Source organism: Nicrophorus vespilloides, unplaced genomic scaffold, assembly GCF_001412225.1.
Source record: "Nicrophorus vespilloides isolate i.1.1-1 unplaced genomic scaffold, Nicve_v1.0, whole genome shotgun sequence".
Taxonomy (NCBI): Eukaryota; Metazoa; Arthropoda; class Insecta; order Coleoptera; family Silphidae; genus Nicrophorus; species Nicrophorus vespilloides.
Genome location: NW_017098451.1, coordinates 2,306 through 23,704, shown reverse-complemented (window position 1 = coordinate 23,704; position 21,399 = coordinate 2,306). Strand labels below are relative to the sequence as shown.

Below are 21,399 nucleotides of genomic sequence, written 5' to 3'. Positions count from 1 at the left end.
TATTATTTTTTCATAAATATTAATGATTTAATTAGACATTTCTGATAAATTTAAAAATGTACATTATTTTCAGAGAGAATATTTAGGTTAATAATAATAAAGTCAGTAAAGTTTTTTTTATGATTTTTTATTATATTCGTCGTATATATCTAATAAACTTTGTGGTGTTCTAGGAGTGATTAAATCTAAAGCTGCATCAAAATGATGAGTCATGACTTTGTCTGCGGAAAGATCCTCTTCTAAAGCCATCATCGCTGCCTCGTGACATACTGCATTAACTTCAGCACCAGAATATCCAACAGTTTTTGCAACTAACCCGTCGATATCGATGTCGACCGTCTGAAAGTAACAATGATTTAATTAAATGTCTCAAAGAAAACTTAGGCATAAGTTACCGGCATTTTTGCCAACTTGATCCTAAAGATGTCCTTTCGCGTTGCTTCATCTGGTAATGGCACATACACGATTCTGTCCAATCTACCGGGTCTTAGCAAAGCTTTATCTATCCTATCGGGTCTATTGGTAGCTGCAAGAATTGTTACATCTCCTAAAGGCGTGACACCATCCAATTCAGTTAGAAGTTGTGCGAGAACTCTTTCCTGCACCGAACTGGAACCTCCATTTCTCTCTCCTCCGAGCGCATCGATTTCATCGAAGAACACAATGGATGGGGCCACTTGTCTGGCTTTCCTGAAAACTTCGCGTACCGCCCTCTCGGACTCTCCAACCCATTTGCTGAAGAGCTCAGGACCTTTGATGGATAAAAAGTTTAAACCACTTTCGGTTGCTAGCGCTTTAGCAATCATAGTCTTGGAGCATCCAGGAGGTCCGTACATCAGCACTCCTCTAGGTGGAGTAATTCCCATCCGAATAAAGCTTTCAGCATGCTTCAGTGGCCACTCAACACACTGCCTCAAGATCAGCTTCAATTTCGATTGCCCACCAATATCACTCCATAAAACATTCGGTACTTCTATTTGCACCTCCCTCATTGCACTTGGCCTGACCCTAGTTAAAGCAAATTTGAAATCATCCCAATTCACTTGCTGCCGTTGCTGTTGACTCGCATGAAGAGCAGCTCTGGACGATAAAGCTAACAAATCAGCTCCAACAAAACCGTGAGTTTTTCCAGATAAATCTTTAAGCATCTTCTCTTCAACCTGCGGTAAAAGATTTTTAAGAATATCGAATCTGAAAATATAATCAAATCAGTTATACCATTTATCATTTAGTACATGTCTTGTTTATAACCGATTATTCGGATTGGGAACAGGTATCTCTATTTCCCTTTCGAAACGGCCGCATCTCCTAAATGCTGCATCCACCGAATCTGGTTTATTTGTCGCTCCAATCACAAAAATCTGTTTGCAGTCCATCAATTCATCGAATTGAGTTAACATGCACGCAACAATCTTTTTCTCTGCGTCTGTCATCCGAGAAGATCTCGATGGACATAAAATATCAACTTCATCCATAAGTATAATACTCGGCACCTGTTCCTTGGCAGATTTGAACAGTTCACGAATATTTTCTTCGGGGCTTCCTTTCAGTTTCCCATACAAATCAGCTGGATTAATTTGAACGATAGTCGCTTTCGAATCAACAGCCAAAGCATGCGACAGAACAGTTTTTCCCGTACCAGGATTACCATAAATCAAGACGCCACGAGTTGTCTTAAAACCAGTTAACGCTGGTTTATATTCCAATGCGCAGTCAATTAAATCCTTCAATTCAGCAATCTCCTCATTCAAACCTCCAATATTCATAAACGGATCTTGCTTAGCTTTTTCCTTTTTAAAATCTTCCTCATATCTAAAATATAAATTTAATTAATAAATATTCACATACATATAATACTTTAACATACTTAAATATTTCAAACGTCGTTTTCTTAGTAATTTTAAAAAGACATTCATCCAATGTCAACTTTTCATTAAAATCCTCTTCAAAGTCTTCATTCTGTGCAGATACTGATTTAATTTGGAATTTCAACTGTTTTCCATAGAAAAGAATACTAAGATTATTTTCTCTAACAACCAATTTATCAGTATAACTCTTTCTTAATCTATTAAGTAACTCATTTGATATTTCTAAAATTCTTGGAGCATTCAGTATTAACAACTGAATTACATTTGCATCCTTTATTTTCTGAGAGGAAATGCCTGCTACTGTAACTGCATTATTTCCATCTAGTTTGCTGACATCCATACCTAAAATATAAAAAAAAACTTATTGAAAACATACTCCTTATATGAGAATTAAAACCATACCATTCTTTGTTAATAAAACTGAAGTTAATCCTTTCTCGCATGATGGCCAAACAGTTCTTATTACTGACTCCTTGGTAGATAAATTTGTTATTATAGCATAATCACCAATGGACAGTTTCAGTAATTGAATTACAGACTCTGTTAAGAACACCAAGTTATCCTTTTCAAACTGACTTAATCCCTTAATTTCCTCATTTACTCTAACATCAACAGTACTATATAAAATGTTGTCTCTAATAAATCTATGCTCTAGTTGATTTGGAGGACATTCATGGGTTTCCACATTTTTAGAAACAATGTAAGACTCACAAACCTCGCATAGATTCCATAAAGTACCATTTGTTGCACGTTTGGGAGGCATTTTTAACAATATATTTACAAATTTAAAAATTATTTTACACTATAACCTTAAAATTAGTTTGGCATGGATAAACATGTTATACATGTTATGCATGTTATACACATAAACGATATATTGGTTGCATATTTATGATATTGTTGATAGAATCTTCTTTTCTAAAGCTAAAAAATAAACAAAGTAAGATTCAAATACTGTAAAATGTATTAAAATTAACGTATTATTAGATTAAATAATAAAATATGCAATACTAAGACTTGATGGAAAATTGCTATTTACAATCATGTTGAAATACATAAACTTTTATACTATCATATTATTAAACTAGAGCTGTTTACAGGAAGTGAAAGTCTTCAAGAAGAAGAAAAATATCAAAGAAGATATGAAAAATGTAGCTGAAAATTCGCATATTTCGGACTGGTGGCGCCACATTTAGTATTAAAGAGATATTAGTATTCGATGACAACGACCTCAGCTCGGTTTTTTGTTTTTCACGTCTTTGCTGGATGCCCATCATATGTAGCAACACTGTAAAAATAGTAAACATCTAAAACCGGTCAAAAATAAAAAGTGAAAAACAACAAGTTTTGTCAATTTGTTAAACATTTTTGTATTTTTTTTCAAAGTGATTCCATTGAATGAAAATGGCTGATAAATCGGAGAGTTCAACAAATTCCGATACGCCAACAAATCAGGATGAGTTGATTTTAGCTCAACAAAGGAAAATTCAGCAGGAGGTAGTGCAACTTTATCAATGCACTTGAGGTTATGCGAAACTAATTTTGGATGGTTCAGATTTCAGATACCATTCCATTAGTTGGGCCTCTAGACCAAATCTCCTCATTAGAAAGTGAATATTCGACTGATACCATTTACCTAGCAAAAATCAAAGACCTGTCTTCAAAGTATAAGTCAATTCGAAGGACAAGACCAGATGGTAATTGTTTCTTTAGAGCCTTTGGTTATGCATATATTGAAAAGCTGCTGGATGACAAAGAGCAGTTCAGCCTATTTTATGATTTGGTTGAAAAGAGCAAAAACAGCCTGGTGGCTTTGGGATTTCCACAGTTCACTGTTGAGGACTTCTATGATACATTTATGGAAGTGTTAAAAAGGATTAATGACATTGATGATGCCAGTGATGCCAAAAAGGAGTTACACAACTTGTTCAATGAACAGGGTTACTCAGATTACATGGTTGTGTATCTTAGATTACTGACAAGTGGTCAATTACAAAAAGAACAAATTTTCTATAGCTTCTTTATTGATGGAGAAAGAACAGTTAGTATTTGCAAAATATTAATGATTTCTGATTTTAATAATTTATGTTTTTTAAGGTTGCTGATTTTTGTCATCAAGAAGTGGAGCCTATGTATAAGGAGAGTGATCACATTCACATAATGGGTGCTTGCTCAGTGCTTCTTACAGGAGTCAGAGTTGTGTATATGGACAGGGGAGGAAATACAAGTGTGACAGAACACAATATACCACAGGATAGACTAACTCCTGACGTATATCTACTCTACCGTCCCGGCCATTATGACATACTCTACCTCTAGTTACCACAAAAATTATATTCAATAATTGAAAATATATTATATAAAATAAATATCTATTATTTATAAGCTCTATCTGCAAGCGCATCCATTAACAATCATATCGTCGTACTCCTTTATGACCACATTGGACTCACGGTCATAGAACATGATTAAAAGACTTCTGTAACCGTTCGGCACGCAGCAGGGCACATTAGTTGCAGAGTTTTTATCGAAGAGTCTTGCCAATTTGCCATGATTCGAGTAAGGTGTGGCCAATGAGCCGCATCCACCTTTGCAACGGTAAGCCATGTATCCACCTGGCGCTATGATGAAATTATTCCATCCAATCTCGTGGAAACTGATGTACCAGATATGTCGGCCACATGGATCGTAGTGCTTTGAAATCATCTCGCTAAGTTTAAAAGATTTTTGTTCGACATTCTTCGCTCCGCCTTCGCAACTCCTACCACCTATAAATAAAATTACGTTGACACACATTCCATGCAACATTTGAACAATTATTACTTCGCTTTGCAGAATCCAAATAAACAATTAACGTGGGCTGATATTTACCACCGTTTCGTTCACGGTGTGCAAAATTCACAAAATCAATATTTTCATTGGAATCTGTGGTGGATAGCAAGAACCCATGGTTTTCCTCGCCATTTCGCCAATTCTCAATAACATTTTTTACTTTAAATACCTGCCATCCTTCGTAATTGGAGGAGATGTAAACAACATTGGCTAGCTTGTGGGTATCAGGATTTACGTTTTCCGTCGAATTATCATCATCCTCTTCACTGTCGGTCCTTTGGAACAATCGGACAACATTATCCGTTGATCTAGGGCGAGTTGCGTTTTCATCTCTTGGCAATCTACAGTAAATATGAGTCATCGCAGTGATTAAGAAATCATATACTGACATCACCTATAGACGTGCAATTCAGCGTCGATTATCCTATGATTTACTTTCTTCAAACTATTTAAATCAAATTTCACTATATTCGATGTAAGATTCGTATCGGTTTCGAAAAAGAATTTTACATAGGATGCATTCACAATAGTATTATGTCTGTTATTTTCTAGCATAGCTTCGTAAATATCTTGAGTGATATTAGGTAAATCGTACATGCTATGATTATGATTGTATGACCATTCTTCGTCAATAAACGAAGCGCCAAATCCGTCCTCGTGTATCTAAAGCATTAAAAATCTTGAATAGAGATACCAAAAATAAATGAATTTACCTTTTCTTCTGCCTTAACTTCTTTTTCGATATTTTCAGGAGCAGCTTCTTCAAATTTACCAAAGATCTCTTCATACTTTTTCATCATCTTTTCCCTGTACGCCTTTACAGGATCTTTGTAATGATTGATTTTAACGTAAACTGGGCCATCGCTTTCATCTCCTGTTTTCTTCAATTGTATAAAGTAAGTCTTTCCATTTCTAATCGCATCGTTCTCGGTTTCGTTCACTTCATTTGCTGCAGCCGCAGCAAGAAATATTGCTAGCGTTAATAGCTTCATCTCCGTTCAACAGTTCGACAGAAAATGTAGCTGGTAAAGTTTTGAAGATGTCTTAAAAATTTTCCTTTAATAAGGAAGATGTAAATTGCAACGAAGGTTCTTGTGTGGGATTACCGTATTAGAGTCATTTTGTACTTTACTTTATTACTCCCAATTTGTAGATTCGTCTAGAAGGAGAATGAATAGATGCGTTTCTTTTTTTTTAATATTTTCATAAAGAGTTTAAATATATTTATCTTTAAATATAAATCACAGCGTATACACGATTAATTACAATTGTAAAATAGAAAACAATAACAATGTTATTTCTTAACTTGCACCGGAATGTCGAACTGCTGATCCAACCCCAAATAGCAATCAGAAAGCAAATAAACTGTATACATAAAGTTGCCTGAAATCAAAGAAAATTATTGATTTTAAAGTTTAAGTTTTTTTTTAAGTTTACCTGGGTAATTTGGAGCTAAGATACTAATAGTAGCGTTACTTCTTTTGCGTATTGAGACTCTCTTAATACCGCACAATTCATCCTTGTATCCAACGCAGAGGAACCAACCCTCGTCCTTCCTCTTAGCGTATCTGCTCTTGCTCTGCACATTAAGATCATTGCCATTTCTCCAAAACTCAACAGATAAATCAAATTCCTCTCCAGCCTTAACTTCGACATCAGCCTTTGCTTTAACCTCCACCCAAGGAAGTTGCTTTAAATATTTAAGGATATCGCTTTCAGTCCTACTTCCGAATATATTTACAATTGCTGTTCGCAAATGGTGATTATGTTTTATGTTTGCGTAAAGCATTCCCGAAATTGAATGGGCATTGCACTGTCTGAGAACAGGGTTATTATCAATTTCCTTTAACAAAGGTGTCACGGTCGCTTTGGAAACGTGCGGAATTGTTAAAATATCTGGATCTGTTATCCACATTCCTTGAATTAACATCTGCATTATATGAATCACTTTAATCGTGACCGATAACCATCCAGCATTTGCCGTAACATCAACCATCGCCTGAAATATATACAGTTTACTTAGTAAAAACTAAATATTAAAATCATCTTAAAATACCTGCAGAATCCTTAACGCCTGGTCCATCACGGACTTGCAATCTACAATATATTCTTGATTCGGCAATTCTAAATTTCCTAAATACATATGCAATAAGATATAGACTTTTACATGAGGAGAATCTATTGGCTGCCCATGTAATTTCAAATTCAGTCTCTTGGCTAAATCCCTAAAAATATAAGTTATACATTGTTATTATAAAAAAACAATATAAGACGCTATAGACTTACATATTAATTTTATCTTCGTTATGTCGAACGGGAAATAAGGCATATTCTGTAGCATGACACATCACGGATAACAATTCAATTATGCTACAGTCGAATTTCAAATTTTCTTGGAAATGCAACATAGTTTTATGCGATAAATAATAGTATGAAGATACTTGTCCAAAGAATGTTGATTCGTAATGAATAGTACCTTCCTACAAGTAAATGGATATGATTTGAAGTTGTCTTTTGTATATAAACTTACATTTTCTATGATTTGAACACAATTACTGTCTGCTAGGTCGTGTACTACGCAATCAACCAAATCGCTTAGAAAATCGTTAATGTTTTCTGGATGCACATCTGCTAAACCGTAGAAAGACGGGTTCTCTAACAACCTTCTAAAGAAGTACGTCCAAGTCAGATATTCCATGAGGTTTCTTTTAGTTGGGATAGTTTCGGCAGCTATTTCAGCGTTTATGTGATCTGCTATAACCGGTCTTAAGTTAGATTCGACCGGGAATGGTTCGTATAGGAACTTTTTGTAAAAATTTTTCTTGATGTCATGAACGAAAACACATGCGACTCCGCTTGTATCGAATTGCGGACGACCTGCTCTACCCATCATTTGCAGAACGTCGGTTATGGGCATATCGACATACCTTTTAATTGCTCCATCAAAATATTCCGTGCCTGAAGAATATAAGTTAGTTAAATGATGTCTATTATGACTTATACAAAAAGTATACCTTTGATGACGACTAAATGTGCCGGGAAGTTTACACCCCAAGCCAAAGTTCCGGTTGCAATGAGAACTTGAATCTTTTGATTCACAAATAACTCCTCGACAGTTTTCCTGTCCCGTTCTTGCAAACCAGCATGATGAATACCAATACCAAATGACAAGAATTGCTTTAAATCTGGATCCAATATATTGGATAATATCAATTCCATGTTATCGTCGTCACAATGGAGCCATTGCTTAGGATCTGAATCAGTCACTAGGTATGTGATCAAATCAAAAGCCGTTAATCTGGTTTGCTTTCTCGAAGAGCAAAATACTAGCGATGGGGAATCTGGAGCATGTTGTCTGATAGCTTGGTAAGCTGGTCGGTTCATGGACATCATCCTCGGGCAGTAATGTTTACCCGGGAATCCAGCAATATGGACCTCTAAAGGTACTGGCCTAACTGATGGTCGGAAATTGTACAGACCCATTTCACCAATACCCAACCACGTGGCCAAATCTCGAGCGTTCGCCATTGCCGTAGATAATCCAATAATTCTTAATTTCCTGCCTGTTCTGTCCGATATAAAGTTTGTTCGCGAAACTATGACTTCTAAAACGGGTCCACGATCTTCGCCGAGCAAATGAATTTCGTCGATGATCATCAAACCGACATCACGAATGAAATTCCTGTTCTGCCAACCTCTGCTCATACCGTCCCATTTTTCTGGCGTAGTTATAATTATATTCGCTGAAGCAATCGTGCCCGCACTAGGAGTTACATCGCCTGTTATTTCAATAACTTTCTTCCTTAAATCACCACCAAACTTCTTTTTCCAGTCTTCAACTCTCTCACGTACCAAAGCTTTCAATGGCGCTATATAAACCACCTAAAATAGTTAAAAATAAGAAAACTTATTGAAAAACAGAAAATATTTATGTTTGTTACTTTCAATTCCGGTTTCATATTAAATAAACGGAATATGCAAATTTCTGCTGCTATAGTTTTGCCTGAACCTGTCGGAGCACCCAGAAGTACGTTGTTATCGGTATGATACAAGCAATGGAAAATTTGCGTTTGCACAGGATTGAAGTGGCCGAAGCTGTACAACGACTCGTACTGTGGGTTTCCGAGTGCAGAAATTTCCAAAGGTTGCAACTCCAGGAGATCTGTATGTGGGGTGAAACTTTGCGGCAATTGAAGATCGTTGAATGGCAAAGGATGAGTGCTCACAGCATCTTAAATGAAAAACGTTTAGTTTGTTGAGTTATTGCTATACAGAAAAATCATTACTCATCCATCGATCACTGCTTATCCTCACCAAGTATTGACTTGGTATAGGTTCTACCAAAGGAACAGTGAAAATTAATTCAATCGGTTCGTTTTTAGCACACTGATTTTTTGTGACATTTATTGTTTCCGTATGGTAAATACAATCATTGTCGGGGTCTTCGATCCAAACCCAAAACATTTCAGTTGCTTTTCCATGATAGGTAGTTGACCATCTGCATTGAATATATTAATTAATAAGCAAATATTAGAATTATTGCTTATATTTGAATAACATTCGATAAAAGGAAAAATATGATGTAAGTAGTCTAACCGAAATGACGTACAAATATCCGTATGATATATTTGTACGTTAGTCTGCATATTTCTCACTTAATTTGCAAATATTCATGTCGTTTTCTACTTTTTGTAACCAAAGGTGACTTAGGTTTAACAATTGTATGAGTAAAATATTCCTTTAATGTATACATACTTGAAAGTTGGGGTGATGAAAAGTTTAATTCTGATAACACCTCTAGTGATTGGCTGTATCCGAGCTTCAACATCGACCGTTGGGAATGCGAAAGCACAATACTGAACCTTGGATGCTAAACGTACGTTGCGTATCGCCTGTCCAATCTGTCTTTCGTCCATTTCCCTAAGATCTTCGACTCTCAAATTCGCTGTTTCTATATTATTTAAAACACTGACTTCCAGGAACTTGAATTGCCTCATCGGCGTCTGGTTATCCCAAAGACGTTGTTCAAACATTTGTGCCAACAAAAGGCAATTTGCAGCTAAAAGTGCACTATTCTGATGAATTGCTATATCGAACAATGCACGAGCAATACGAGCCGCACTCTACAAATACAAATTACAATGTAATTAATAAAATTAAATTTGTAATGTAGGAATGTGAAAATACCTGAGTAATATATTCCATATCGGAAGCTAATGATAATGTTTTTAAGTAGCCACGACTCAAATATGTTTGCATAAGAATGTTGACTTTTCCATGCACGTTCTCAACGCCGCCTGGTACCGTCAATTCACAAAATTCGGCCAGTTGATCCAAATCTTCCATTTCTTCTTGTCGAACCTATAAAGTAATTGTTAAGAAATAATCCATTTTCCTATATGTGTCTCGCTTACTTGGATCTGTTGAAATTCTGAAGCGAAGCACATCATATTTATGATATCGGAAACAGACATCGTCGTCGACATAATATCGTTGAATGCTTCAACTGTAACGAAATTAATGTAATAATAGGATGCGGTCCTTCCTAAATTCGTAGCAGTTAAATCGCCGGTTTTTGGGTCGTATCGAATCATGCGAGCTTTATCCAATAGAATGGCAGCCTTCTCCACATATTTCAACATAGACTCGTGTAAATTTGGATCGTTCTGTAGATCACTATATTGCAATCCATACACTTGAGGGTTCATCCTCATTCTTCGGTGCAAATAGGTAAATGTTAACCATTCCACTGCTTCGGCAATACTCGAAACGCTTCCCAATACAACCTAATATAAAGAAATATAATATAATGATTGCTAAAACTGAAAGTTGATGATTTACCTCAGCGTTCAAATTATCGGTGAGAGCGTTCAATAATTTACTTTCTATAGGAATTTGGTTTGTCAGAGAGGAAAGGTAAAAGTGTAATTTATCATGTGTGGTGATGATGATACCGTGACCGGAGCTGTCAAATTGTGGTCTTCCGGCTCTGCCAAAGATCTGCATAACATCTAAGATATCTAAATCTATGAATGTACCCTTCTTTGAATCATACAGTTTTGTTCCTTTGATGATGACACCATGCGCAGGCAAATTAACACCCCACGCCAATGTCGCTGTACAGCAAAGTACCTTTATTGCACCATCCAAAAAGCATTTCTCAACCTCGTTACGATCTTTCCTCAACATACCTGCAACAAAACCAATCAGATAATATTTAGAGTAAAATATATATTTTTTTAATTAATTACCGGCATGATGAACGCCTAAACCGAATGGTAAGAAATTCGCTAGCGACTTATTATTTGCACCCCAAGTGGCTTTCTTTGCTTTAAAGGATTTAGACGGTTCGAACAAATTTAATACCCCTTTCTTCTGAGCAGTCTCTTTCAAGTAGTTGGCGGTCTTCGTCGTTTGATTTCTTGCGTGTACGAACACCATGACTTGATGACCTCCGCGCAGAAATTCTACCACTTTGTCAAAACACACTTCATCCAAGTCTAAATTTTGCTGCATTTGTTTAATGCTCTTGATACCTAAATAATACATATTAATTTACAATTAATTAAATATCTGATTACACTTACCAATAAAAGTTTGTGTAAGTGGAACAGAACGAAATCTCGAATCGAAATAGAACAACCCGACTTCCAGATTGACGCGAAGAAAATGCGCAACGTCTACATAATTCGGTAATGTTGCCGATAATCCGACAATTCTGATCATATTTTGTGAGTTCACAACCTGCCTCAATGTTCTGGCAACTAATGCTTCTATCACTGGACCTCTGTCGCTGTTGAGTAAATGAACTTCATCGATGATTAGTAGTTTTAAGAGAGACGTTAATTCCGCATCGGCTAAAATTTGTTTTAACATTATTTCTACTGCAACAGTTAATGGTGTTGATAAGATGTATACTTGTTCCTTTTCTAGTAATAACATCCCATTTCTCAGGTGTCGTTACTAACATTTGCGTTTCGCTAATTTCCTTGCGAGTCAATTGCATATCACCAGTGCATTCCTTGACAGTCACTCCCAGGGGCATTAATTTTTTACTGAAATTACTTGCCATTTCAGCAGCCAACGCTTTCATGGGACAGATGTACACAATCTAAAATATTATACAATAGCAATCTTTAAGGCAAAAATTACTGATTTTCTCACTTTGAACTTTTCCAATCTCACAACATCGTTGACGAGGAAGTTTTTGATTTGTTGTACTATAGTTAGTAATGCTATATTCGTTTTTCCAGCACCAGTTGGCGCACTGATTAACATATTTTCATTAGTGTGATATGCAATTGGATAAACTTTGGTTTGTATCACATTGAAAGTCTCAATATCTTTAAAAATCATTTGTCCTATTTTATCCATATCTTCAACCTTCATCCTCTCATCCATCAGTACTGGGTTTGATGATTTTTTTGGATGGATAGTGATTTCGTCGCACATTTGATTACTTTTCTTGACCGCATCCTTAGGTATGTTCATAGATTGCCCACAAACCATCGCTGCAATATACGGATATATTATAGATTAGTTCTTCTATAGCGATTGTTATATAAATACCTTTAACTTGTACTTCTTTCTGCTCATCGTAGACATTAGGATATTGCTTATTTTTCATTGCAGCCATACTCCTCATAAAAGCTAACTCGTCTTCGTTATTGTAATCATCATTATTTTCATAGTCGCCCATTGCAAATCCATTAACTAAACCGGTCTTTCTCTCCTTCTTTTCAATTTTTCTTAACTGTTTGGCAAAAGACTTCTCAACTTCAGAGTGCACAACAATTTGGCTGCTCATCGCCGGTCCTTCTTGCCTAGGTTTATACTCAGTTACTTTCTTTTTACTAACAGTAGTACTAGAAGGAATTTCAGCACTTTTAATGATAGCTTCTCTATGATCCAATAGTTCAGAAATTAACTCAAATGCGTCAAAACCTAACATTTCGAATAACTCGTTTTGTAATTCAATGCTGCTCTTATCAGAACTAAGTTTCTGCATTATAGAATCAGTGAATTCTTCCAAAATAAAACCAGGTAAATTATTTTTGAATTTGTTAAAATAATCTGCCAGAGAAACTGCCTTTACAGAATCTGCTGTGGGAGTATAGGACATACTGAACGAAGTGTTCGTTTCAATCTTTTTCTCAACTTTCTCCCGCATTTGATAATAATAACATTCTTTCGGTTGTTGAAAGTGAATTTGCGACAAACTTTGCGGTTCATAGTCAACATTGTTAAAGATTTGTCTTTTTAAGCTAAGCTTATTTTTGAATATATAATCTTTGCATTCATCAGAAAATTCCGATTTTAATTTAGAAGAATACTGAAACAATAATTATATTAATCATTGATATGGTTGTACTTAAACTAATCTTACATCAACAACTTGTTGGATTGTACCATATGGACATGTGTTAAAAACCATTTTTATTTTCTCATCATGGGTGTTCTTGAATTTCTCTTTCTTGTTAGTAAGTAAAAAAAGGATTGCTATAGCAACTGGATCCTTCCTTGAATTGTCCATGTGCACATTGAGGATCTCTTCCATCCTAGCCATTAGCTCCAATGCATAAAAGTTCTCATTTTGTTGCAGAAAGGTCTTTATGGAACTCAGTATGTAACTAAAAATAAATAAAACTATTTAAAACAATGGTAATTTGGTTGCATATAATAAAAATATTAATTTTCTAGTCTTTTCTTTGATGTCAACATAATGATAATACCACAGATAAACATAAAAAGATTAATTATAATAAGCTTCTGAATTTATTGCAAACTGATTTTGCAATATTACACAATATATTGTAACAGTACCTGGCCTTTGATTGTTCAAAATTGATATCATCCTCATCTAAATCATCCTTAAATATATTTTTTAGATCCTGGCAGAAATGTTTCCTCCTGTGGGCATGCTGTGCCATTTCTAGAACTATACTTTATGTTAGGAAATAGCTTAATATGGCATACATTCAGAATCTTAAAATCAGGGGATTTTCTAGACAGATTCCAATGAATGCATATTGAAAACAATATGTTGTAATAACTTACCTTTATTAACGAAACTAAAATGTATCCCAAAATTATAATACTTTTGAAAGAAGAAACACACAACATATGATGATAGTAAATTATAAAATGGGAATCAATGGGAATATCTAACGTGTAACACTCAGTAACTATAAACTTCTTTCATGTCATGTGTCAAAATGGGTTAGGTTACATTATTTTCAATTTAATGGCAAACCTATTAGAAAAAATATTATTTTCTGCAAATTACTCAATCTATATGACTATATTTACTTTATAGTTAAACTAATTAATATATTAGTGTATTAATTAATCGAAAGTGTTTTGAAAATTAGTTCAAACGATGTGTAGTTAGATCTACTTTATATGTTGACTTATAGTTGTTTAAAGTAGTCTAAAGGTTAATAAAAAACAGCACAACAAATAGTATAATTTTACATAGTAGTTTACACCTATTTATTTCACTAATATATTTTTGATGGCTTCAGAAGCTAGATATAGGCTTCTGGCCGATGACTATGAATTAACTTCTGTTGCATGGGTGCCCTACAGAAGAATTGGTCTTTCAGTATTGGCTCTGCCTTTAAGTGCATTTGTATTTTGTGTAGTTTATTCCATACTATTTAATTTTGAACATTCAACATCAACACACTGCGGGGCATACAATGTGCTCCCTTCAATCTCTGCTTCAATTGGTTCCTATTCACCACAAAAAGAAGTGTGGAAACTAGCAATTATTTTACATGCCATTCCCAGGTTTGTTTATCTCTGTTGTAATGTTAACATTATTATATAATTAATTTTGTAGATTATTGATGGTATATTTCGATTTCTATTACAATAGGGAGGTTCTATTTGAGATAACAAAGATCCCATCTATCATAGATACACTATTACACATTATAGAAAATGTTGCCTTAGTTTCATTAACTTTATATGATTCATCAAATTATTATTGTATGTATTTTTTTTATACAATTTTTGGTTATTATAAGTATAACAAAATATTCTTGTAGCAACTCATGAAAAATCTTTCATGATATTCATTCTCACTTCAGAGCTCCACATGCTTTTGATTGTGGCCATGCATCAGAGGTGTAGGAGAGTAGTTAGGAACAAATCAGAAATTAACAGCTTTTGGTGGAAAAAGTTCATGGTATGCATAAATGTTTTAGCTGTTATATTTTCTGGGTATTTCTATGTTTTACATAATGTAAGATGCCCAAATTATGGTAATATTGATATATAAATGAGAAAATGTGTTCGTTCACAACTTTATTTGTAGCGTATACAATGTTCGCTATCTGTGAATACATAGTGGTCTTTTCGAATATGATATTCCACATAACTTCAACTCTAGATTTCGCTGATCGTGATCTGGTATTTTATCGATATGGAATTACTATGACCCATCGACCGTTCGATTAAATGGACTAAATGTGCACATGACAAGGGCAGGGTATTATTTTTACTAATGATATAATTTAAGGAGTGCCAACGAGGGAATAACAAATGTGTACAAAATATTAAAGTAAATATATATATTAATGTTATATTTTAAGCGTCACAATTTTAAAAATTTGTAAATATATTTTATTTATAAAAACTTTTCGGCAATTTTATCGGCAATCATTTTTGCAATAGCCAATGAACTTGTTGCGCCCGGCGAAGGGGCGTTCCTGCAATGCAAAACCCTACTTCCAACCACACCCTGACCCATATCGAACCGAAAATCTTCGACCAGATTTCCTTCGTCATCCAATGCTTGAGCCCTGACTCCTGCAGGACCTTTGCTTACATCCGATGCCTGGATTTCCGGAACGTACTTCTGCAATTCCCTCACTTGCAATTGGCTACACGCAGATTGAGCTATTTCCTTAATACCGGCTCCAACATATTTCAATGCCATTTTTTGGAATCCTCTGAACTTCAAAGCGTCGAACAATTCAACTACATTTATATCAGACCAACTAAAAATTGTACGTATATAATTTGCAATTCAACATTTTCTTCAAGTTATTTCTTACTTGTAACCTTCTCTTTTGAAAGCCAATACGGCGTTTGGACCAAGCCACACACTTCCATCCATTCTTGGAGTGAAGTGGACACCTAAGAAAGGAAATCTGGGATCAGGAACCGGATATATGTTTCCTTTAATCATGTGCGCCTTTTCAGGATTCAGCAACAAATATTCGCCCCTGAAAGGTACAATTTTTGGAGACGATGAGCAACCCGACATTTCGGCTATTTTATCACTTTGCAATCCTCCGCATGTTAAAACATTTTTGGCAGAAACGCTTGTTCCATCCTTAGATCTAATAGTCACTGGATAATCACGATTTGAACTTTCCTCAAAATTAGTTACCTGCAAAAATCATTTAATTAAGAAACAAGTTTTAATTAATTAAAACCTTTTTTTACTTCAAAGTTAAGGTGAATATCGCCGCCGCTCGCTTTGAAGTCTTTCCCGTAGTATTCGGTAACCAAAGCCCAATCTACAATACCAGTTTGAGGTGACCAAAGGGCTTTGATACCGCGACAATGTGGTTCTATCTCTTTAATGCCCTTGGAATCAACCAATTTCAAATCAGGAACTTCATTTTTCATCCCTCTCTCGTGCAAATCCATAAGACGATCCAATTCCAAGCTATTTGTAGCAACAATCAATTTGCCAACTTTTTTATGAGGAATATTCTTCTCATCAAAATATTTGTAAGACAATTTCAATCCTTCCACACATAATTTAGCTTTCAAAGAACCTGGTTTATAATAGATTCCTAAAATAATACGTAATATATTACTTTATACTATATATATACATTTCATAATATTATACCGGCATGAACAACTCCGCTGTTATGACCGCTTTGGTGCATCGCCAATTTTGGTTCCTTCTCTAGGATTGCCATTTTCAAGTTAGGATACCTCAGGAGGATTTCTCTGGCTGAAGCAACGCCTACTATACCGCCCCCAACGACAACAATGTCATATTGTTTCTCCCTAATAAAATGATAATTTCTTTCTTAAGTGGACTAAACATATTTAAGATAACTTACGGTTTGGTGGAAAAATATTTATTTAATATTTTTAATTGGTTAATACGGATATTTCTGATGCAAATAGCCATGGTCGTTATTCGTGTGCTACTGTATCTCTGACAATTTTGGTACCACCTATCTTATCTTAACATGTCTATCATCTGGGGTTTAAAAATATTTTGTTTACTTTTTTTGGGTTAATGTTGTGTGGACTATCACGTGAATGCACTATGTAATTAGTTAGTTCAAGTATGTACTGATAGAGGGAACAACTTATACGCAGACGCGTATTTTTGTTATTAAATTACATCATTATTTAGATAACTATCAATTACTTATTCATTTCAATTAGAATACAAATATTATTAGTATATTTTTCATAAATATCTATATAGAGAGCGATTCTCAAACTTTTTGATCCGCATCCCCTTTTTGAACTTAAAAAATCTTCTGCAACCCCCCGAAGAATGCGTATGTGTAGATAAACATCACGGATTCATCTGCCATCAATTTTTCTGCAACTCCCAAATATTTTTTGCGATCCCACTTTGAGAATCACTGATATAGAGAATTGAAAGCTATGAATCAATGTTGATCATTATTGTTTCTTATGTAATTAAATGTAAATCAAATAGAAAATAATGTCTTATATTCACAATAATTAAAATATATCGATATTTTTCTTATCAACGTAAAGAGTAGAACTGCTTCAAATAAATTGATTGATGATTTTACAAATAATAAATCTAAATACACAATAATTAAAAATATCGTTGCCTATGGAAAATATAGATAAGTTTTAAACGTGACTAATTGATTGATTTGAGATCAAATTGATTATTATAATATTTGAACGTTAAAATGTATGCCCTACCTTGAAGATTAGAAGTATCATATTTTCGGCAGATAACAATCATTAGACTATAAGACGCACGCATCCATTTATAATATAATTTATGAAAAATATATCAAATAAATTAATGTGTTTTATAATAAATCTAAATATAGAAATTAAATGAAAAAGATATTGAAAAGACAAATCGGTATTAAACTTTCTTGTGTATCAACAATTTGGTAATGAATATGGTAATTGTATTCAATTTAGTTTAATTTGTTATTTTGTTAAACATAACACATATTATTAATAACGTAATTAATAAAATGAAACTTGGTATTATAAATATTAAATGTATACAGTGATGTTGATATTTGTAAATATGTAATTTTAATCAGTTCAGGTAGAAGGAAATATGTAGTTCGCGCAATCGCGTATGTTTTTATTGAAATAGGTGTAATCTGAATGTAGATAATAAAAGTATCGATTGATTTTTAAAGTTGCAATAATATTATTTTCAATATATTGGATATATGGGATAGTTGCATGTTCTGAGAATACTAATTTGGCTAGTCCGGTAATTATTGATTAGTAATCAATGTGTGAATATTTTCGGGTATATTGTTATCAGGAGGTTGTGGATATGAGGAAAGTGTTGTGGAGAGGTCATTAGTGTTAGGGTCGTTGCATGGTTGAATGGGGAACGTGCCGAAAGTGCATCGACCCAAATCGAAGTTGCACGGTGGAGCGATGAAGAGAGAACCACCAGAGTGAGGTTCAGGATATATGGTAACAGGAACAATGGACTGAAGAACCGGCATCATTGATATAACAGTATGGTCGGAGACGGGATCGTGGGTTTCCGTGAGTCTGTTTGGCAACATGAAATCGCGCCGCTCGGTTCGATCGCTTTTGTCGGTCTTCCGAGTTCAGTTTAGTTCGTATGGTGGAGTGTGCGTGTGGTACTTGGAGCTTTGTAGGGTTTGAATTGGGTTGCGCGATCTGGAATCTGGCATGAGCATTTACTATGGAAGATGAACTGAGGTGTTTCGCATGCAAGCAGCTCTTCAACAACCCGGTGCTGTTACCTTGCAACCACGCGCTATGTCTGAACTGTGCCGTCCAGCTGCAGCAGCCGGCTTCGAGCACCGGTCCAAATGTAATTGGGGAGAATGTGGCGGAGAGCGTGGCGAGCGGCTCCAGCAGCGGCTCGAGCAGTAGCGGCAGCGGAGACTACCAGGAGAGCGACAAGTTGTCCATCTTGAGCGAAACGGACAGCGGTGTCGTCTGCACGTCTCGTCCCAACAGCTACGTGGGTACTCCTAGTGGAGGACTCTTCGCAAGCGCGCTCAGCTTGCCCTGTCCACTCTGCCATAAGGTCGTCTACTTCGACGAGAACGGCGCCCACAACTTACCCAAGTATCGGGTCATGCAGAACATCGTCGACAAGTACGGAGAACTGCGTAACCTGACGCTCAAGTGCCAGATGTGCGAGGGTGAACCGGCGAGCGATGCCGTCGTCGTCTGCGAGCAGTGCGAGATCTTCTACTGCGAGGACTGCCGTGACACCTGTCACCCGATGCGCGGACCCCTCGCAAAGCACACCCTCATCGAGGCAAAGCGCGGTGCCGCCTGCAACACGTCCAAAATCAAAGACGGAAAATGCTCCGAGCACCTGGACGAGAACGTTTCCATGTACTGTGTCGTGTGCAAGACTGGTGCTTGTGCCCTTTGCCTCATGGATGGCAGACACAATTCCCACGACGTCCAAGCCATCACCAGCATGTGCAAAGCCCAAAAGGTCAGAGACATACCTGATTATTCTATCATCCGGCATTTCTATACAACACTTTCAACATCATACTTCAATCATCAATCAGCAACAATTCAATCTTACTCAAATCCACTTTAAATTAGAACTTCAATAAATCTCAAGAATCCACTTAGATTATCTTCAAATTTATTCTAACAGTTTCAACATTATTAATCCAATATGATTAGAAATAATAAAAAAATAAGATTGACTTTGTCAAGAAGAAAATAAAGATGTGATAGTTTCCAAACTTATATACACTATAATAATTTTAACACAACACATATTGACAACGTAGAACAGTTCATTCAATTATAAAATCAAATATTTGAAAAATAAATTGTAATTAATTATATTATTTATGAAATTGAACTTTGGTTTGTCAATACGTTTTAAAATTGTAGATGTATTGTTTCGAGTACTGTATAGTTTATATGAATGATTATAATATTTCTCACTTAAAGTTTTTTTATATAGTCGAGATAAGTATACTCGCTTAAAAATCATTATTTTTATCTGATAAAGATGTAAACTTTTGGAAGCCTTTTCCAAATGCAGACACCTGAGAACCGCGGCTTCAATAAAAGCTCTATACCATATGAAAAGCACAACAATACATAACGATATTTCATTAAAATATATTGAATATTAAATGTAATATATGGTATAAATTCAATTGTAATCCCGAAATCAATTTAATTAAATGTAACTAATTTAAGTGATTTTGATAAATTATTTAAAATTGATTCGATGTAAACGCATTTTATTGAATGCAGCCCATGGCAAAAACGTTAATTAATTCCACGAATATAAAATAATTGAAAAACACACAACAAAAATTAATGATCATGTAATAAATAATGATGGATTTGAACTGTACTTTAATTGTGTTATCAAACGGAAACAAATGCGCAATCAAAGAAGTGGAACTAAATTGTTGTGGAATTTGATTTCATAATGGAAATAAATAGTTAATTCCTAATAAATGCATTTCGCTGTTACAAGTAAAGAATGCGTTTCAAAAAAGGGGAAAAAATAGAAGGTGCATTGTATAAGCTTCGACTAATTACTTTCACATTCGCATTTTCCGACCATTTATTGCATCAACAACAATCGAGCTGTTGGCCAACAAACCGTTCTGCTTGAGCTGGAATAGCTCATAGATTTCGTTATGTACCATTGTTTATTTCATTTTTGGTTCTTATGCATCATTGGAATAGATTAGCCAAGTACTAATCATTTCCATAAAGAAAATTGCATGAAAAGATTTAGATCACATTGATTGATTGGTTTATTGTTAGTTGAAGAAAATGATTATTTTACGACTTTAGAAATGATTACATTCACATGGTTATAAAGAGCTTTTGCTGCATTTATACAATGACTGATATGAGATATAAATGTGTATTTGCATCGAAATAATTCTCTTAACACTTAACAGATTATGGTATTTGCAAATGTCAGTTCATTTGATAATGAATTATGTTAATATTAGAGTTGGGTTTAGCAGAGTGTGGTTGTAACAGTAGAAGTTGTAATTGATTTCTTCGTGGCCGATGACCATAAATCCAAACATGTATTTGGTGAATAGTGAAAATAGAAATATACTTTGATTATTAATGGAAAGTGTAGATGATTGGTATATGAAAAACAATGAGAAATGAATATGATAGATTTGTTCATGCCGTATTTTGTATGTAATTATTTCCCAGGAAGTACGCAAGTTCGGGTTTATTTTAGCGGCAGATCTAATTATAGTGCATGTGGTGGAAATGTCTGGAGACGGAAAGTCACCTCAACAGTGTTAAGTGAGATTTTATGGAATCCAGCAGAGTCCCATAATTGTTACATGTTAATTGGCTCCGTAGATAAACACCGGGTCCTAGATGTGCGTTCGGAATTTCGAAGCAGCAATTATGTCAGAGCCTATGACTTCTTCGAGTGTTTGATAATAATTAAGGAACCCGCTTTTCGTTA

The 21,399-nt window shown here is 35.0% G+C and overlaps 7 protein-coding genes across 7 annotated transcripts; 3 read left to right on the top strand and 4 right to left on the bottom strand.

The window, feature by feature from the left end:
- Positions 1 to 117: 117 nt before the first annotated feature.
- Positions 118 to 2,710, bottom strand: LOC108562496 (spermatogenesis-associated protein 5). The gene is made up of 5 exons (XM_017920858.1): positions 2,271 to 2,710; positions 1,868 to 2,210; positions 1,252 to 1,812; positions 396 to 1,191; positions 118 to 339 (listed from the first exon to the last, which is right to left on the bottom strand). Exons 1-5 carry the CDS (start codon positions 2,629 to 2,631, stop codon positions 118 to 120), a joined length of 2,283 nt encoding a protein of 760 aa, XP_017776347.1. The 5' UTR covers positions 2,632 to 2,710.
- Positions 2,711 to 2,980: 270 nt separating this feature from the next.
- LOC108562507 (ubiquitin thioesterase otubain-like) lies at positions 2,981 to 4,212 on the top strand. The gene is made up of 3 exons (XM_017920872.1): positions 2,981 to 3,365; positions 3,424 to 3,909; positions 3,966 to 4,212. Exons 1-3 carry the CDS (start codon positions 3,267 to 3,269, stop codon positions 4,185 to 4,187), a joined length of 807 nt encoding a protein of 268 aa, XP_017776361.1. The 5' UTR covers positions 2,981 to 3,266; the 3' UTR covers positions 4,188 to 4,212.
- Positions 4,184 to 5,748, bottom strand: LOC108562506 (bone morphogenetic protein 2-like). The gene is made up of 4 exons (XM_017920871.1): positions 5,414 to 5,748; positions 5,095 to 5,363; positions 4,692 to 5,041; positions 4,184 to 4,636 (listed from the first exon to the last, which is right to left on the bottom strand). Exons 1-4 carry the CDS (start codon positions 5,690 to 5,692, stop codon positions 4,257 to 4,259), a joined length of 1,278 nt encoding a protein of 425 aa, XP_017776360.1. The 5' UTR covers positions 5,693 to 5,748; the 3' UTR covers positions 4,184 to 4,256.
- Positions 5,749 to 5,925: 177 nt separating this feature from the next.
- LOC108562505 (activating signal cointegrator 1 complex subunit 3-like) lies at positions 5,926 to 13,912 on the bottom strand. Its single transcript, XM_017920869.1, has 20 exons — positions 13,758 to 13,912; positions 13,524 to 13,638; positions 13,087 to 13,330; positions 12,270 to 13,032; positions 11,865 to 12,211; positions 11,619 to 11,811; positions 11,288 to 11,557; positions 10,952 to 11,236; positions 10,542 to 10,891; positions 10,115 to 10,486; positions 9,888 to 10,061; positions 9,456 to 9,823; positions 8,987 to 9,198; positions 8,642 to 8,931; positions 7,715 to 8,582; positions 7,231 to 7,658; positions 6,987 to 7,180; positions 6,757 to 6,925; positions 6,138 to 6,699; positions 5,926 to 6,083 (listed from the first exon to the last, which is right to left on the bottom strand). The coding sequence occupies exons 2-20, from the start codon at positions 13,628 to 13,630 to the stop codon at positions 5,995 to 5,997; spliced, it is 6,285 nt and encodes a 2,094-aa protein (XP_017776358.1). The 5' UTR covers positions 13,631 to 13,638; positions 13,758 to 13,912; the 3' UTR covers positions 5,926 to 5,994.
- Positions 13,913 to 14,098: 186 nt separating this feature from the next.
- Positions 14,099 to 15,186, top strand: LOC108562517 (post-GPI attachment to proteins factor 2). The gene is made up of 4 exons (XM_017920886.1): positions 14,099 to 14,492; positions 14,545 to 14,693; positions 14,753 to 14,968; positions 15,022 to 15,186. Exons 1-4 carry the CDS (start codon positions 14,215 to 14,217, stop codon positions 15,162 to 15,164), a joined length of 786 nt encoding a protein of 261 aa, XP_017776375.1. The 5' UTR covers positions 14,099 to 14,214; the 3' UTR covers positions 15,165 to 15,186.
- A 132-nt stretch (positions 15,187 to 15,318) lies between these two features.
- LOC108562516 (L-2-hydroxyglutarate dehydrogenase, mitochondrial) lies at positions 15,319 to 17,074 on the bottom strand. Its single transcript, XM_017920885.1, has 5 exons — positions 16,793 to 17,074; positions 16,573 to 16,736; positions 16,158 to 16,513; positions 15,764 to 16,101; positions 15,319 to 15,706 (listed from the first exon to the last, which is right to left on the bottom strand). The coding sequence occupies exons 1-5, from the start codon at positions 16,861 to 16,863 to the stop codon at positions 15,334 to 15,336; spliced, it is 1,302 nt and encodes a 433-aa protein (XP_017776374.1). The 5' UTR covers positions 16,864 to 17,074; the 3' UTR covers positions 15,319 to 15,333.
- A 1,151-nt stretch (positions 17,075 to 18,225) lies between these two features.
- LOC108562495 (E3 ubiquitin-protein ligase TRIM9-like) lies at positions 18,226 to 19,521 on the top strand. Its single transcript, XM_017920857.1, has one exon. The coding sequence runs from the start codon at positions 18,637 to 18,639 to the stop codon at positions 19,519 to 19,521; it is 885 nt and encodes a 294-aa protein (XP_017776346.1). The 5' UTR covers positions 18,226 to 18,636.
- Positions 19,522 to 21,399: the final 1,878 nt, after the last annotated feature.

Coding starts and splice junctions, on each gene's coding strand:
- LOC108562506 (XM_017920871.1), bottom strand. CDS start 5,692: ATGAAGCTATTAACGCTAGCAATATTTCTTGCTGCGGCTGCAGCAAAT. Junction 5,364..5,413: donor AAGTTAAGGCAGAAGAAAAG/GTAAATTCATTT, acceptor TTAATGCTTTAG/ATACACGAGGACGGATTTGG. Junction 4,637..4,691: donor TTTGGATTCTGCAAAGCGAA/GTAATAATTGTT, acceptor TTTTATTTATAG/GTGGTAGGAGTTGCGAAGGC.
- LOC108562516 (XM_017920885.1), bottom strand. CDS start 16,863: ATGGCTATTTGCATCAGAAATATCCGTATTAACCAATTAAAAATATTA. Junction 16,514..16,572: donor CAGCGGAGTTGTTCATGCCG/GTATAATATTAT, acceptor GTATTATTTTAG/GAATCTATTATAAACCAGGT. Junction 16,102..16,157: donor ATATTCACCTTAACTTTGAA/GTAAAAAAAGGT, acceptor TGATTTTTGCAG/GTAACTAATTTTGAGGAAAG.
- LOC108562495 (XM_017920857.1), top strand. CDS start 18,637: ATGGAAGATGAACTGAGGTGTTTCGCATGCAAGCAGCTCTTCAACAAC.
- LOC108562507 (XM_017920872.1), top strand. CDS start 3,267: ATGAAAATGGCTGATAAATCGGAGAGTTCAACAAATTCCGATACGCCA. Junction 3,366..3,423: donor AAAGGAAAATTCAGCAGGAG/GTAGTGCAACTT, acceptor TGGATGGTTCAG/ATTTCAGATACCATTCCATT. Junction 3,910..3,965: donor TTATTGATGGAGAAAGAACA/GTTAGTATTTGC, acceptor ATGTTTTTTAAG/GTTGCTGATTTTTGTCATCA.
- LOC108562505 (XM_017920869.1), bottom strand. CDS start 13,630: ATGGCACAGCATGCCCACAGGAGGAAACATTTCTGCCAGGATCTAAAA. Junction 11,237..11,287: donor ACTTACACAAACTTTTATTG/GTAAGTGTAATC, acceptor TGTATTATTTAG/GTATCAAGAGCATTAAACAA. Junction 8,583..8,641: donor ATATGAAACCGGAATTGAAA/GTAACAAACATA, acceptor TAACTATTTTAG/GTGGTTTATATAGCGCCATT.
- LOC108562496 (XM_017920858.1), bottom strand. CDS start 2,631: ATGCCTCCCAAACGTGCAACAAATGGTACTTTATGGAATCTATGCGAG. Junction 1,192..1,251: donor GTTCCCAATCCGAATAATCG/GTTATAAACAAG, acceptor TTATATTTTCAG/ATTCGATATTCTTAAAAATC. Junction 340..395: donor TCAAGTTGGCAAAAATGCCG/GTAACTTATGCC, acceptor TGTTACTTTCAG/ACGGTCGACATCGATATCGA.
- LOC108562517 (XM_017920886.1), top strand. CDS start 14,215: ATGGCTTCAGAAGCTAGATATAGGCTTCTGGCCGATGACTATGAATTA. Junction 14,493..14,544: donor ATTTTACATGCCATTCCCAG/GTTTGTTTATCT, acceptor TTAATTTTGTAG/ATTATTGATGGTATATTTCG. Junction 14,694..14,752: donor TGATTCATCAAATTATTATT/GTATGTATTTTT, acceptor ATATTCTTGTAG/CAACTCATGAAAAATCTTTC.